Source organism: Talpa europaea (genome assembly GCF_964194135.1).
Source record: "Talpa europaea genome assembly, chromosome: 3".
Lineage (NCBI taxonomy): Eukaryota > Metazoa > Chordata > Mammalia > Eulipotyphla > Talpidae > Talpa > Talpa europaea.
The window spans coordinates 53,752,845-53,771,038 of NC_140069.1; the positions used below are offsets into that span (position 1 = coordinate 53,752,845).

The following is an 18,194-nucleotide window of genomic DNA, read 5'->3' on the forward strand; positions in this document are numbered from 1 at the left end:
AGCAGATGGTGGACAGATGGTTTAAATTAATATTAATTTTGGAAAACTTAGCTTAAATTGTTTATACTGAAGATTAAAAGTTGGGAGCCAGCTAACATCTCCAGGGTTATTAGTACTTCCAAACTCACTTGAAAAGTAAAATCCAGAAAAATCAAAAAGTCTACTTTTAAAGCAATCTACATCTTACTCAGAAAGACAGTAGATAAAGCACAGCATCTTGATATTGCGGAAAATTAAAATAAGCATAAGATGATGAAATACAGACCCTGGATTCAAATGAGTCTTGAAAAGAGTGACAGTTTCCTCTACAAATTGCTTTAAACTAATCAATAGGAATTTTTTAATAAGAATCTTGTACACAACTGCTTATTTTTATCAAAAACAATTTATTAATACTTGATTGCCAGACAGAGCTAATTTCCCAAATTCAGCTTTTATTTCTTGTATTTGAGGTTTCTTGTATTTGAACTTCAACTATCTTCCCATCACTTTACCTCTTAGGTAAGAGAGCAAGACAAAGAGACAGAGATAATGTACTTGTGAAAATTGTGACAAAATCTCTAACATGCGCTCAGTCTGTATTTCAGTAGCTCCAAGGACCTGTGGCTTTTGTTGTCATGGCTTAATATAGCTTTGTCTTTCCATTAAGATTTTGATGAATGTAGAAAACTGGTAGAAAAAATTTAAAATTCTCTCTAAAAATTGTGTTTTACAACCTCTTAAAGATTATCTGAATTTAATTGAATAATTTAAAATAACACTAAAAGTATTTAGTCAAGTTCTTTCATTTAGTGAAAAGAGAAATGTATAATCACCTGTGAAAATACATAGATCTATCTCAAATTTTATCTTTTGCAGAATAAGACAATTTACTTTTTTTCAATTATTAGTCAGGCAGATGCTGGCAATTTTATTTAATTAAGTTTTTATGATAAAGCAGGTGTCATAAAATATGTCCAAATCAGGTTGAGTCCTCTATGCTCTCCCCAGGGCAAAAACAGAAAATTCAGTTTACCTTGTACATGAAGTTTTGGGATCTAACCAAATGAGCAGTCACTTCTAGCTTTTCCTTCCCTCCTAGATTGACCCACCTTATTAAATAAATCAAGGGAAATAGAGTGAATAAAATTCAAGTCATCTGGTTTATTTTTAGAAAAAAATTATAGCACATGTATATTAAAAATTTATGTTTTAAAATTGTATAACAAAAAAATCTAATTCTAGATTACGTGCAAAACTTTATCCCATGTCTTGTACCAAATTGAAAGTAATTTCTGTGATACTGTTTGAATTACCATAAATAATAAATGAGAAGTTGTTCATGTAAGAAAGCTACAAACTCATATATGTACTTACACAAAGGAATCAAGAGGTAAAAAATTAAATGTAGAGGGCCTCCCCGGAGGCGCAGCGGTTGAGCGCTGGGTTGGGAAGCTGCCTGAAGCCTCTGAGGTGCCAGTTCCATCCCCGCTGCTCCCCAGCCACCAGAGGAGGGTCCCACATGGCGCGCAGACCTCTCCTGCCTCCCGCTGCTCCCCTCAGCAGTGTACTTCGGTCCTTCTGCCTGCTCTGCTCCCGGCTCTGGCTCTGGTGAATTCTCTCGCCCTCCTGCGCTTCTGTCTATACCCAATGCTTGTGTGGATGAAGAAATAAATGGATAAATAAAAAATAAATGAATAAATAAATAAATCTTTAAAAAAAAATCAAATGTAGCTATTCCTACAAAGCAGAAAGGATTTAGTAAATCCATTACTGAATACTATCTGCATAAAAAGGCTAATTAGGAGGAGTCTTAAAAAGTGTTCTAGTGAGAAGAAATAAGCTCTGTATAAGGGAAAAAAAATAAGTGCACAGGGAATGACTTCTTTTCTAGGCTCTGCCACTAAAATATGACCGTGTGTGGGGCCTCCCTGGTGGTACAAGGGGCTAAGTCTCAGCACTATGAAGCTATCCGCAGCCACTACAGCACAAGTTCGATCCCTGGCCAGGGAGCTAACGCACATGGCACAGCAGACCTCTCCTGACTCTCCTGCTGCTCCCCTCAGCAGTGTACTTCAGTCAGTCTGCCTGTTCTGCTCCTATTCTGTCTCAGTGAATCCTCTTACCCCCACACCTCCTGCCTGTACCCCAGTTATTGTATGCATAAATAAATAGATCTTTAAAAAAAAAGAAATATGGCTGCTTGATCTTGGTCTTTAATATCTCTTGACTTCAGTTTTCTTAAATGATAAATGTTGGTAGGAATGGGACTGGAAGAGATGGAGATAGGAACTCTCCAAGTCCCTGTCAATTTTGCAAAAGACCATGGTATGAATGTTTTTCCTCAATGTCCTTTCTTTTAAGTATCACTTGGAGGCCCAGGTCAAAAATAGACTCGTAAGTCAAACCTCCAACACACCTGAAGCAGAACAAGTAAGAATTTATATCTTCAGCCAGCGCTCTAAGCCTTTTAATCACTTCATTTTGGACAACACTGGTACATATGAAAAGACCAAATGTCACTACCTCAAGGACCAAATGTCCTTGCAGATAACTCCATGCAGACTAGAGAAGTTCTACTTTGTGCTTCCTTACATTGTGTTGACACTTCTGCTCTATTGCTGTTTATAACAATACAGTTTCTTTACATCTTTATATCTCAAGAGTAAAGAAGTCCAACCAATTGTCTGTGTTTCAACAGATGTTGAATGACTCCATGATTAAATGGAGGATTGCATGAATGGATAAGTTCTAGTTTGGAGTCCTGTTTCAGTTATGAACCATTATGTGACCTTGAATGTGTTACTAAATCTGCCTGAGCTAGGATTTTCTCATCTATAAAAATGAAAATGCTGGCATTTGTGAATTGTTGTTAATGTTGTATAAAACATTTATTTCTGAGTACCTATTTCATACCGCATCTTCATCTCATTTGAAATATTTTATCTGGCCAAAGTTAAGATGATGACAAGTATGAAAAACCTCTATTTGAAGTGTAGATGAACAATAATGGAATGACAATTTAGCAATTTGAATAGTTTGTTTTTTGTTTGCATTTTTAAGGGCGGGGTGATATGAGAAGAGTTCATTTTTTTAAAGATTTATTTATTTATACATATAAGAACTGGGGTACAGGCCAGAGGTGCTGGGGGGTGAGAGGAGTCACCAAAGACAGAGTGGGGAACAGATCAGGCTGATTGACTGAAATACACTGCTGAGGGGAGCAGCGGGGGCAAGACAGGAGAGGTCTGCTGCACCATGTGGGTAGCTCCCTGGCCAGTTGGGGATCGAACTTGTGCTGCAGAGGCTATAGATAGCTTCATAGTACTGTGCTTAACCAGGGAGGTTGCACCACCAGGGAGGCTGGAGAAGAGTTTAAGTTAAGGGAATGTGAGAAGAATTAAAGGCCAATATAAATATTAGGGTATTTAGTTAAAATTAAAATTTGAAGAATAAACCCTGTTTTTAAAGTCATTAATGTTTCAAAATATCTAACTTCAAGTTTCTTGAATTTTGCCTCTATCTTTTACTTTAAGAGAAAATGTGTAGTGGATACTTGAAGGAAATGTTTTTTTAATTAAAATTTGCACCTTAGTAGATGTGAGATATTAAGGTCTTTCTAATTTTGATTAAAATGCTTTCAAACTTCAGGCATTTGTTTTTTGTTTTGTTTTGTTTTGCTACCATGACCTCATGTTCTCATTTATTTCTTTTAGGAAAGTACATAACATTTATCTTGGACCCTTTACAGTTCTCCTTAGTGATGAAAAATCACAAAAAATTGAGCTTTCAAGAATTTAGTAATAAGTTGCTAATGAAAATGTTTTCCATCAAAAAAGTGTCAACCAATAAGGATCTGAAGAATGAAATTCATCTCTGCAATCAATATTTACAAGGAAAATATATGGACACACTCCTGGAAAAATCTCTGCAAAATGTAAAACAAGTTTTTGAACCACAACTATTAAAAATGACAAATTGGGAGACATCACATATTTACTCTTTCTGCAGTTCATTAATGCTGGAGATCACATTTTCAACCATATATGGAAAATTTACTGCTGGCGACTGGAAAAAATTTATCGCTGAGCTAAAAGATGACATTTTAAAATATGATGATAAGTTACCATATTTTGTATCGAATATACCCATTGAACGTCTAGGAAATGTCAAGTCTATGAAAAAGAAACTTACAAAACAGTTTGTACTAGAAAACTTAACTAAGATACAAGGGTGGTCAGAAGTTGTTCAAATGAGGCAAAAAGTATTGGACAAATACTATAATCATGAAGACTTTGAAATAGGAGGTAAGAAACTTTTGAATGATTACTTGTCTAAAATGAAATAATTTACAATAGACCTTTGAAATAAAAAAGACAAAATGGTGACCTTGAAAAATTTTATGCTCTTTCTAATTGGCTAATGATAAAATGTTTTACTCTGAAACAATCCTCTGTGATAATTGATTTTTTTTTTTTTTTTTTGCTGAGGTGGTAAAACAAGATACTTAATGGTGATAATGAGAAAGAATATAACTAAGCTGCATTTTACTCCTCTTATCTCATCCTCTACTTCCCCACCCCCGCACACACACACACATTACATTTTAAACTATTCTCATTAAGCAGAAAATTAGACTTCAGAAGCCTATTGGTCCTCATTAGCATGCACTGATCCTTGGCTGGGTCTGTGTCCTAACATCTTTTAATTAGCACACTGCAAATCTAATCAGTGTAATAAACGCTATTAATCTTCCTTTTCACTTATTTTCTCCCAGCACATCATTTTTGCTTTCTCTGGGCCTCTGTGACAAACACTATTCCAACAATGTTCTGGGCGATGTATTATCTGCTACGGCACCCAGAAGCTATGGCAGTGCTTCATGACGAAATTGACCATTTGCTGCAGTCAACAGGTCAAAAGAAAGGGTCTGGAGTTTCCATCCACCTCACCAGAGAACAATTGGACAGCCTGGTCTACCTAGGTAATTTATTTTTATCTGTTATGAAGAAAAGAAGGTACCTTTCTACAAACTCAGTTTATCACTCAAAGCTGTTTACCAAGAGGTGGAGGACACAGCTGCCTAATTGACATAATAACACCCATTTACATCAATTATAAATTATGTAGTTTATTGCTGTAGATACTCTCATTGCATGTAAACATAAAGACCCAGGTAATTAACTATGCAAGGTATGCAAAAGGCTAAACCAAAGCTTTGCAATTATTTAAAAAAAAAAGTTTATGCCTATTAAGTCATTTGATTCTGAGCATCTGTTGGTGTGCTAATGCTTTCCAAACACTGCTGCATTATCTTGACAAGAAAGGTATTTGGGGGTTGAAAAAGAAAGTATTTCAGAAAGGCAACTTGTATGCAAAATGTATTTATTCTTCCTAAAGTGGTGTCTGTATTTTCAGGTAGAGTTGGGAATGTATGAATCTCAAAAATGTAGTAAAAATGGTTTCTGTGTAAGATTATGATTTAAACCCACTAAGGGGTAGAAAAGGGAGGAGAGAAGGGAAAAAATTACAAACTACTCCCTATGCGATGTCAGTATTTAATAAAATATTCTCTAACTCATGCTTGATCACTATTTCAAATGTTTATGGTCAGTAGTGGCTAAGTTATTTTATTTCTACATAGTCTTGTACACCAGTGATATGAGTTTTTTGACAACAGTGGATTGCATTCTCCATTACTGGTTTTGATAAGACTCTCCATTACAACTATGTGAATGAACTGTAATCCCCAGAGTAAAATTCCTTATCAAGTAGTTATTCCCTTTTCCTTCTGTATTGACATTTCATTCTATGGTATTGTTTATTATACAATATCCCAAGTCCCTTTGAACAAATATAGAGGTAAGTTTATGTGTGTGTGAGAGTCTGTGTGTATATACATGCATGTGTGTGTGCTCATATATTTATTTCTTAATTCCTTTGACAACATAAGGAAATATTTAACTTGGTAGAGATTATGTTGACTTCAAATTTTTGTCTTTTAAATATGTTCTAGGTTTTTGATAGGAATATCTACAGGTCTGGATGGATGTTGATCACCAGTTGGCAGTAATGGCCCAAGTGCCCCAGAGACTGTTTCCACTGCTTAGGCTAAGACCCACTGATGCAATAGTTGGAGCTTGCCTTACTCTGGCAATTGAGTAGCTTGTTCAATCAACAAGGAAAAATGTATCACCTTGTAATTTGGTGTTTTTAGCATAAATTATCAAAGTACATTCATTCAGAGAAAGAAACTAATTCTGACATTAATCAAAACACAATTTTTTTTTATTTTCCTTTGCAGAATTATTGGGGGACAAATGATCAAAATTTGCACAAAATTCCAGGTAGTTACCTTCACGTGATTAGACAAAGTAGCAAGTGATAGAGCACAATTTAGAGCCATTTAAGTCCATGGCTAGAGCCCTCATAGACTTACAGTTCACTTATCATCAACATGAATAGCAATGCCAAGTGTGTGGTAGGTCCATCAGCAATCTAGAAGGTAGATCTCTGTTCATTATGACCTGGGTTACCAGCAGAGGCCAGTGTTGTTCATTATGAGAATTTAATCTAAGAAAGTAGCGTACACTTTTTCTTTCACAAGATAGGAAATTTTAGGCCAACTGAAGTAAATTTTCAGATGAATCCGATAACCTCTGCCTCTAGTCATAGCCAAATCACGAGTACCTCTGTATTATCAAGAGTTTAAATTATCTGTGCAAAGGCAAGATTTGCAGAAATAAATACAATGCACCTCATGGTATGCACATATATGCTTTCCTTCTCATCTTCTTAAGGAAAACATTCCATGTGTCTTCTAAGTACAATTTCTTTTAAAATTTATTTCACCAAGAAAAAGAATTTTGAGATTAGTACAACAAAGGGAAAGAAGCTTTTAAACAGAGATTTCAATGTTGGCAAACATCGATTATTAAAACAGGAGAGACTCCTAGACAAATGAGTGTCTTATTCCTGAACAAAAATGTTTTCACAGGCAAACCCCAGTGGGGCATAGGTTTATAGTGACAGTGAGGGCTCAATCTTGCACGTCTCATGTGTCAAATCACCTCAACACCCACTTAATGTCAGCAAAAGTTGAAATGTGTAACAGATTAGGCTTTGAAATAGCAAGTTTGTTTCAGTAATTCAAAGCAATCATATGTCCTAAGAATTGCTGTGACCCTAAAACTGGTACCTGCTTTTCTCCAGTGCTCTTGAGAATCTTGAAAACCATCGACTCTTTTCACTTAGACAAACAAGAATTCAACTTCGTATTTTATATGCTTATGTAACTTACTGTAAAGAGCCTGTGCATCATGACCTCACTAAAATTGTATATCCATTAATGTTTAGTAAAGGATCTACAATTTAATTTAAATCCTATTTTAAAATATATTGGTAAATATCGTGAATTTCAAGTAACTGTTACATGGGGCCTAAATCTCAATGGGATGAGTTGCCTATAGAATAGAAATTTGAGAAACTCTAAGAGAAAAAGTAAGAATTTTTCACCCTTCCCAAGAGGAAAAACCTAGGGTAGAGGTAAGATTTAGAATTACAGTTTTCTAGTATAAGAAAGACAATAAAGGAGAAAAGATGATTCATAAAAAAAAGATAAAAGATAAAATCAGGGCCTCCCTTGTGGTGCAAAGGGTTCAGTCTCAGCACTATGAAGCTATGGGCAGCCACTGCAGCACCAGTTCAAACCCTGGCCAGGGAGCTAACCGACATGGCACAGCAGACCTCTCCTCTCTCACCCGATGCTCCCCTCAGCAGTGTATTTCAGCAATCCACCTGTTCTGCTCCCCACTCTGGTGAATCCTCTCACCCGTCCCCCGCACCTCTGGCCTACACCCCAGCTCTTATATGCATAAATAAATAAAAATCTTTTATTAAAAAAAGATAAAATCAAGAAGAGGAAATTCTCAAAATTGAACTTTTGACAAATGAATAGCAACTAATCTTATTGATAACTACCTCTTACTTCAAGGCTTACCTGCATAATATATGTGATTAAAATAAAAGGTATGGGTTTGATAAATGTTATCTAATTCCAGCCCATGTCTTAATCACCTAGCTCCTACTCACTTTCCAGTAACATTTCAGTCATCTCCCATCTTGCACACATGCACATACACACACTCACCTTTCATTCTGCTGAAGCCAAATTGAACATTTTCAGTTGCTTCCAATGTATTTTACTCCCTCTTGCCCCCAGGTGTTCACACATACTGCCCTGAACACTTTGCATTATCTTCACATCTGTGACCAGCTAGCCAAAGCCTTTCTGCTGTCCAAGTGTGAGTTTAGTCCCCCTCCTAGCCCACAGCATAGTGAACTTCCATTATAATTGCATCTGTTCTACTCTATTTCAATTGCCTCTTTGCTTATCAGTGTCCATCACATTTTGAGTTTCTTTAAAGACAGGAACGGGACCTCTCTGGTGGTGCAAGGGGTTAAGCAAAGCACTTTGAAGCAATCCGCAGCCTCTGCAGCATGAGTTTGATCCCCGACCAGCCAGGAAGCTACCCACATGGCGCAGCAGACCTCTCCTGTCTTGTTCGCTGCTCCCCCCAGCAGTGGATTTCAGTCAATCTGCCTGTTCTACTCCCCACCCTGTCTCTGGTGAATCTTTTCACACCCACACCTCTGGCCTGTACCCCAGTTCTTACATGCATAAATAAATAAATCTTTTTAAAAAATAGACAGGAACGACCTATCTGTCATAATCTCTGCAATGCCGAGTATAATGCCTTAATTTATGAAATGAAAAAATATTATCTATTGTTATCACCAAGATGATGTTTTACCTAGTGCCATCCCTATGATGTTAATATTTTTTTCAACATTTTGAATTCTTTGGGAACCAAAGTGGTAGCCAACTTCACCCACAGGAGACTGCTCTTTCTGTATATCATGCATAAAAAGAGCAAACCAGTCTAATTAAGAACGTAAGGCAAAGGGACTTTAACTCTTGAACTGCTCAGGTGAATTGCAAACACCTAAGTTTGTTCAATTACATATCCCCAAAATGAGAAAAGTTGCTAATGTGATCCAGTTGTGGAATATTGGAATCAAAGGAGGTTCCATGAAAATAGAGCTTAGGGCCTCCCCAGTGGTGCAGTGGATTGAGCACAGCACTGTGAAGCTGTCCATAGCCTCTGCAGTGCCGGTTAGATTCCTGGCCAGCCAGGGAGAAACCCACATGGCAAGGCAGACCTCTCCTGTCTCGCCCGCTGCTCCCCGCAGCAGTGTTTTCAGTCATTCTGCCTGTTCTACTCCCAGCTCTGTCTCTGGTGAATTCTCTCGCCCTCCCGCACCTCTGGCCTGTACCCCAGTTCTTGTATAAATAAATAAATAAATTTTTAAAAAATAGAGCTTAGCAAAAATTTTTATTAATCTTTTAAGAGCAGAAGATCTTATGATGACTCTGGAATTTAAGTTTGCAGTGATTCCCTGGTAAAATTTTATATAAGATTTCTAAGTCCATTTTTTTGTGAGCATTTGGAGGGGAAAGAGAAGCAGAAAAGAATGATCAGTTGGAAAAATAAAGATTCTTTAATAACAAATAGACACAGTCCATGTCAAATATTAATTTCAAAACAATTTCATTGACTTAATATATTGTTTCCTGTGATCTTCACCAAAATAATGTATTGACTCGGATAGCTATTATTTTGTCATTATTGTTACAGATGAGAATATTCCCAGGACCAAAATAATTTGCCTAAGGTCATTAATGTAAAGGAGAGAGGCAGGAATTTAACTTGGGTTTCCTGGCCACCCCCAGTATGAAGGGGAGCTCAAACCTATTTGAAAACAAATTTCTTGGAGTCATTTTTCATTCTCCCAACTGAGAGGGAAGAGGAATTCTCTGCATCTCGATTCATCACTGCTAGCCATCATAAGCACATGGACAAGATCAGAAAATTTGGGGTAGATGATAAAATAGTGGTGTTTTCAACTTCAGGGTGAGAGAGTCTGAATGATAATCATTCATATTTTACCATGTGGTAGGCACTGTACTAACTACCTTATATGTACTAACTTACTTAATTTTCAAGTATTATTATCTTCATTTAATTAGGAAAGAAGTTCAGAAAGGTTAGTTAACCAAACCAATGTAACTAGGTAATGACAGAGCCAGAAATTGGGCCGTATTTGTCTTGCTTCAACACCTACCATTGGACACTGTCACAGCAGAGGGAAATGCTCTAGAAATGTAGTAGAGACCTTGATAGCTATTTTTTTTTATAAGGACTTGCATCACATGTTCTCAAATGGAGTTGGAGTTGAGGGTGAGGATATGACTAGAAGTTCACATCAGAAATTTGTGTATTTAAGTGAAAAAAAAACTTTTCATTTTAGAATTGTTATAGATTTATAGAAAAGTCACAAAGATAATAGTATCCTCCCCCACACAATTGCTCTTATTATTAACATCTTAGTATATGTATGTATAAATGATATTTAGTACAGTATATTTGTCACAATTGTGGGTGTTATTTTTGAAAGCACATTCAATTTTATAAAGTATAAAGTTGTATATTTGAGAAATAATAGATGATATTAAAGTTTAACAAAACTCTCCTCCAGTGAATGTACAGGAGATACAGATTCTTCTTCATGTCACAGACTTTTAAGTGGTGTACCCACAAGAGGGTATACTGGTCGGATAGTGAGGTTTTTATAAGCACTATAGGGAAACATAAGTCTTAACGTGAAAAATACTGGGCCTCCCTGGTGGCGTAAGGGGTTAAGTTGCAGCACTATGAAGCTATTGATATCCACTGCAGCAGGAGCCACTGCAGCCCACATGGTGTGGCAGACCTCTTCTGTCTCACCGGCTGCTCCCCTCAGCAGTGTATTTCAGTCAATCCTTCTGTTCTGTTTCCCACTCTGTCTCTGGTGAATCCCCTTCCCTCCACTCCCTCCCCACACATCTGGCCTGTACCCCCAGTTCTTGCATATTTAAATAAATAAATCTTAAAAAAATAAGTAAGTAAAAGTGAAAAATACTGATATTATGAAAGATGGAAACCAAAGTTGAAAGGATTAAAAGGGAAATTTAATGAATATACAAATTATTGTGCATCTTAAAAATTAACTGCATAATAACAGGAGGAAATGTGTAGCCTAAAAAGAAACAGTTTAAAGCAGTGGTTCTCAGCCTTGATTGCTCATTGAAATCATAAGGGGAACTTTAACAAAATTTCATACCTACTCCCACTCCCAAACAGTCTAATCTCATTGATCTGGGATGAAAGCTGATGGCTTTAAAAGCTCCCCAGGTGATTCTAAATTCTGGGATATCAGAAAGTTGATAGGGCCGAAAGGGGAATTTAATGAGAATGCAAATTATTATTGTTGAAACAAATTAGTAATGATATTATTTCAGAAATCTGTTATTCATCTGCTCCCAGAAATAATACTAAAAGTATGGTACCTGGGCAAAGAAATTAGGTCCTCTCTACTTTTCCAACTGCAATAGCACATCCAGTTCAGCTACATTTCAAGAAGCACATTCACTAACTGAATTCATCTAGGATGTGAAAAAAACGAATGTCATATCATCTTCATCTCTGACACACAACTTAAAAATGACATGATAGAGATTTTTAAATATTTGCAAAGATATGTTATATGGGTGAGGAATTAGAATTTTTTTCTTTTTGATCTTTATGTTTTCTAAAGGGTAGAAACTCAACTGAGGACAGTTCAGCTCAGCCTGGAAAAAAGCTTTCTAACAATATGCCCTTGTTAGAGTTATCCAATCAGAAATTATGCAATATCTCTATTTGGTTTTGGAGAGCCTTCCTGTTTACATGAACCTTCCAACTTTGAGCTACTAGATCAGTGTCCATAAAGGCTAAATCCATATGCTGTGTTCCTTTTTTCCACCAGTGGCAGTAGCCCAGTACCCTGAGCAGAGTAGGACCATTAACAAACATGTATTGAACATGTGACTGTTAATTACATTTCTGAATTGTAACAATAAACCAAAGGCCATGTCTGCAATGCAGAGTGAAAGTAGGCATTCATACCAATTCAGATTTTTCACTTGACTTAAAATATACAATTGCTAAGCCAAAATTTATTTTGCTTCAAATTATCTTAGTACTACGATTTCTTATTTACATTCTCACCTGTCTTGAAGGCAGTTATATAAACATGCATCTCCCTCCATTTCTTCATACCCTGTAGAACACAAGACCTCTAGATCTCCCTTTCTCGGCCACCTTCTTTGTAAGACCACCCAAGTGTTCAGCCCCAGCTGGCTGCAGAAGGACCTCACTGTTCATTTCACTGCAGCCCTTACTGCCCTCCACAGCTCACCATGACTAATCAGGTGGTATGACAGTCTGCACCAATCATTAAGATGACCCAAATTAGCATCCTGGCCACGTCACAGTACATTCTTTCCACATTTACAGTCATGGCCTAAGAGTGAAGCAGAAAGTTGGATGTGCTTATTTGTGCTTGCCTTGTAACATGCATTACAATTGTCATAAGCTGCTTCGGTGCTTTAAATCTTTAAATAAGAATAATCTGCCCATTATTCAACCAGAATTGAGATCTGAGGATAAAGGAGAAAGTGAAGATGCCTTAGCATTTCCTCTCATTTGCCATTTTCTTTCACAGTTGTAGTACAAAGCATCTTAGCACAACACATTCCCCACTTTTTTGCTTAGAAGGCATAATTAATCAGAATGTTTTCTATCATGAGCAGAGAAACAAGTCTTCCCTAGCCAGGTGAAGAAGGTTTTACAGGCTATATATTCATTACAGGAATCTTGCAATCCAGTTTCTTAGAGTACACAGGTCAGTGGAACTCATTTCTTCATAAGACACAGGCAACCTTATTTTAATCACAACTGGAATTGTTGGCACCTTGCACTGCCTGGTGTAAATTATCCCCAAAATATTTGCATTCTTGATAGCCATTTTTGAACAATGCATTTAATAAGTAGAGGGTCCTATTACCTGCTAAATGTTAGCATAAATTAACAATCCATTATGCACAATAAGTTTTATAAAACATTTACAGATAGAGATCATGTTTAATTAAAATTTACTTGCATATGAAAGCCAAGTGCACTAATGATCACAATGACCTTTTATTACCTGCAGTCCCTTGTTTTGGCTGGATGATTGACAGCTTGCTGTTTGGCTACCATGTTGAATTTCAGCTGACAAGACTTTTCATTTTAACTCAATTTGCCCGCCTATCACAAGCTGGTGGCAGGCCAGACCCAAGTCACCCAGCTTTGCCTCAGCAGCTTGCTCTAGTTCTCATTAGTACGCATTTATTCAGTGGAAATTGGAAGACAAATGCTTGAAGGCATGTGAACTAAGTATAGCAAATTAGGTTTAAAGACTGAATATTTATAAGTATATGGAAAGTTTTTTTTTTTTTTTAATTCTAGAGCGAATTGAGAACTGAGTGCTAGCTTTGGTATAAAAGAAACGAAGATAGAAGGGGGAAGGAAGATTCTAAGAATAACAATACTATAAGCTTTTTCTTTCCATTTTGGAAATATGTAAAATCTCTCTGACAACACCTTATCAAATACCAACCTGGCCTCTCTTTCATGGAGTGCTTGCACAATGAAGTTTAGCACCTCGTGTGTGAGAAGGGGGGAAAAATGAGGGTCATGTTCATTTGTTGCTTGGTTATCCCTTGGTATGTTTTAAATTGCCTTGTTTGTTCGGCACTAGCACAGAAACAGATGTTGCTCTACCGTGCAGGATAATTTACTGTACCTCCTGGTGCAGCGTGGAAGTCCTCCCAGGGCCCAGCTGGTCTGTCAGTGGCACTGGCTGGTGTCTGCTCAACTATGACAACTACAAGTAGAGGCTGCAATTTTTTTTATTGTGCAGTTGTCATTCTTCTCAACATATAGCTCTGCCTGCATTCTTACTCGGGCTGGTGGAAAAGCTGCTGGCTTTTGTGTCTGTATGTTGAAACAGAGTCACAGAAGCTCCACTACCCATTGTTGATAATAATGCAGCTCATTACTACTGGCGTCTACTGATCATCGGCATGATGGCTCGGAGCGTGAGCCAACCTCGTTGTGCACACATAACTGGTACTGGAAGGTAAAAGAGATTTGTCATTTACGATCTGACCGCTAAGCCACACTTTGTGCTCCATTATTGTGATTAACTTCTGCCGAAGATAAGCTTGCCCAGTTGTCATTTGTGCTACTGCAGTGGGCACAAGCTGCCATGCTTCCCTCAAGCACGTCGGCCAATCAGCTAGTACCATGTGATTTGGACTATTAAATACCTGCCTTGTCACAGAGACAACCCACAACGATCTTGCCTTGGTATTTCTTCTTCCCACACCTCTACTGGACTTGTTAGGCAAACAACACTGCGATGTATGTCACCTGCATTCCACACCACAAGCTAAAATGATGTTGTGCTGTTGTTGATCCGAGAGAGCCAGGAGCAGAGCATGGGAAGCCAGCCCTCGCTTTTCACCACAGAAATGTTGGTCACTGGTGTCCAGCCAGCTGAGATCCATTGTGTCAGGTGCCTTGTGGGCTATCTGTGCCTTGTGGCTGTGTTTGAAAACCAAAGTTCTTTTCTGGCCTCATCGCCAACAAAATGATTTGACTCTGCTTGATTATAATAACGAAGGGAAGCCAAAAAATATGCACAGCCTCACTGTACGTCACATTGAATCACCACACTGGCCACGCTGAACTGACCACAGCCTCATTTCTTTAGACAAATGCATATTTAGGGAAAAGCCTCCTGGGAGAAGCTACCCAAATCCCCTTTAGATCCCTATGCAAGCTGTGCATTATTTGAATTTTAGTAAATAGCACTAATTTTTATTTTCTGGCTGACCCAAGCCCTTACCGACTGACCTGTTTCTATGATCTAATAATTGGGTACTCTATGTTTCAGGGGTTTGCTGAACACTAACAAACTGGTGTGTGTGTATGTGTGTCTAAATTGCAAGGCATGAACACAGCCATTTATTACCATGTGAAGGGGGGAAGAAACTCAATTTGAAGTTCTTTTTCACATTGCTGATTAGAAAGAATCAACCTTTATATTCTAGGACCCATTCACGCTGGTGAAAACATAGTCAGTTTTGATTATGAAGGCAGAGATGCAGACCTAGACAGGAGCTACATGCTGATATGCATGCTATCAGAATGATTTATGCAAATTATGCATATTATTCCCAAAGGAATTCCTCCTCAAACTGCCAGGATAAATTGCCGGAAATTAGCCATAAAATCTGTCGTGCTAGGAGCAAAAGGTGAAGGCCACTGGGAAAGCAAGGACATTCAGCTTCTGGAATCTTCCAGATTATGATGGTGGCTTATTTTCCTTGAATACTGAGGGAAATATGGTTTTCTTCTGAATCCTATAAAAGTATTTTCTTTTTGAAATTTTTCTAGCAAATGCTGGCTCACATTTTATTTACAGCTAGCATAAAAGAAATTAAGTGTTGAGCTGTCTCAGAAAGCACTATTACAATTATTTTACTATTAACTGCCTAAGTGGTTATTAAATACCTAAGCCTGGTTTCATAGGCACTGCTGATGTGAAGGTTGGTGAGATAAGCTACCAGATACGTGCTTTAACAGGGATACTGTTTTAATTTACATTGTGCACACTTATAACACAACATTCATCTCTGCAAACCATTCTTTCTGACAAAAATCCTAATTAATGACTTTCTGCCCAAGAACAGCACTGTTGGCCTGTCTGTGAAATGCCCCCAAGTTGTGTAGGTGGGGTCACTTCTGCCTTACCCCTCCCCCCCTCACGTTCACCTTCCTAAGTAACCACCAAGGCTCCCTTTTGGTGCTCAATAGGTGTGTTTAGGAAAGGATTTCCTTCTCAATGCTAGTAGTGATGAGCTCAGACAAATTGAGAACATTTTTCAGAACAGTCATATTGTATTTTTTTTGACTATTGTGAAAATTTCTCTAACACAAGAAAAAAGGGGCGAATAGGCTAGCAAAATTTGCATATCCAGCAATATTTTCACAAAATAATTAAAAAGCAATTAAAGAATATTCAATAAAATGCTAAATTGAATATGTAACCCAGTATTCTAACTTTAAGATTCTACCACATTTGCTTAAATTTTTTTTTTTGGACTGGAAGATTTTTTTCTTAATTTATTTTCTTACATCATTGGTAATTTTTGTACAGTATGTGATTTCTCCCCTCAGCTGTAGAACCCATAAATCTCCCGCCACCACGGCACCTGTGAACCATCTTATGCTCTTCCCTCACCTGTTTTAACCCCTCCCCTCCCCTCCCCTGCTGTATGCCTCGGATCTATGGTCAGCTTGCAAGTTTTGATTTTTCCTAATCCTTTGTTAGAATAGTCATGTTTTAATAAGCTGTTTGCTTGTTTCCTTCAGAAAGCACTGTAATGGAGGTTTTACGACTATCCTCATTTTCAAGCATCGTGCGTTGTGTTCTTGAAGATATGACTCTACATTCAGAGACTGGAGACTACCACCTACGAAAGGGAGACTTGCTAGCCATCTTTCCTGCAATGATACACAGTGACCCTGAAATCTATGATGCTCCAATGGTAAATAAGCTCATGCCAGTCATTGCTACTTAGGTACTCAAGCATATTCCTCTTCCTCATGAGCTGATTCTGTCTCTCCCTTTGTCACCTTTTTCCAGAAGGGACTTGCTACAGCCCAGTGACTTCTGTTTTCCCTTCCAATGGGAAAAATTTCCTATTAATGGGAGGGTTTCCATGAATTATTTCTTCCAATGGTTTTATGACCTGTGAATAGAATACAGTGGTGACACTAAATGCTAGTTTCCTCAAATGAAATAGACTTTGTACCTTGGACACTTAACCTTTAATCCAAAATTACACAGAAAATTTTTTTAATTTATTTATTTATGCATACAAGAGCTGGGGTACAGGCCAGAGGTGCAGGGGGTGAGAGGATGCACCAGAGACAGAGTGGGGAACAGAACAGGCAGAATGACTGAAATACATTGCTGAGGGGAACAGCAGGTGAGGCAGGAGAGGTCGGCTGTGGCATGTGGGTTGCTCCCTGGCCTGTGTGGTGCTTAACCCCTTGCGCCACCAGGGAGGCCCTACACAGAGAATTTTTGACAACGTGGAGGGCTAGCTAGTGACAGGTAGGTGCCTTAGAGAATAAATAATGATAACTATTTTGCAAATTATTTCCAGAGTGAGCCTGACTGTCCCAAAGTCAAGTACCACCAGAGCATAGAAAAGCCCATATACTTTTCACCACTTACTAAATCTGTGTGCCCCTTCTTGATCAATTAGGATGGTATTATGAACTTGAGATTATAAAGCTGCTGCTCATGGGTGAAGCTCTGAGGGTAATTGTGTCATCTCCTTGTATTTTTTTCTGAAGCTGGAGTTAATGAATATCAAAGGCTGGAAATTAATCCACCCTGGTTCATCCCTTAATACTACTTCAGAGGTTCATCACCTGAATGCAAATTGAATGCAGTCATATTCTGCCAGGGCTTCTCATGAAGTAATGTTGTTGCTGCAGTAGTTTTGTATATTTTTGTATATAAAATGCCATTTTTCAAAGGAAAACTCCTGTGCTCTCTTTCAGCAGTTCATAGATAATCCACTTTTTAACCCACCAGTTTCAAAGTTACATGTTTTGCAGTCAGGCTGGATTAAAATATACTGTTTAGTTTTGGAAATTAGTAAGAGATTTTTAAATACAATAAGATAGTTTGCATTTATTCAGCAAAGGCAGTATTTCTTAAGTAAGGGGAGAATATACATATTTATGTGTTTCAGAAGAAGAGACATTATATGAATGATGGTAGCAAATTAGAGATAGGATATTAGTGAATGAATGAATATTCTACAGACAACAGCTTTACTGCCATATCTGTCTATATCAAAAGCTCACACATAAGTAGATATTCAATAAATAGGGTAAATAAATAATATTTGAAAAATATTAAAAAATGTAAAAGTTTCATTTTACCTACAATTTTTATTTATTTAACTTCTGCTTGTTATTTTCATTGTGGTTATCCCACTAATCATTAAATTTATTATTCATGTCATAGTAGTAAAATCAATGTTGTGGCTATCAGTAAATACACAATAAGTTTTTACCAAATTACTATCCTTTTTATAGTACTATTCTTTGGGCTCCTGACCCTATGAAAGAAAAAGTCATGAGTTAGACTTGTAGGAATTTAAA

The 18,194-nt window shown here is 37.5% G+C and overlaps 1 protein-coding gene across 1 annotated transcript in view; it reads left to right on the forward strand.

Moving 5' to 3' along the window:
* The window catches only part of CYP7B1 (cytochrome P450 family 7 subfamily B member 1), a gene marked incomplete at both ends in the record, with an annotated part of 190,465 nt that overhangs the window by 160,878 nt on the left and 11,393 nt on the right, over nucleotides 1–18,194 (forward strand). Inside the window, 3 exons of the mRNA XM_084230555.1 lie at nucleotides 3,696–4,286; nucleotides 4,757–4,963; nucleotides 16,383–16,558. Of these exons, the coding sequence (XP_084086681.1) occupies nucleotides 3,696–4,286; nucleotides 4,757–4,963; nucleotides 16,383–16,558 (974 nt within the window). The remainder of the gene's footprint in view (nucleotides 1–3,695; nucleotides 4,287–4,756; nucleotides 4,964–16,382; nucleotides 16,559–18,194) is intronic.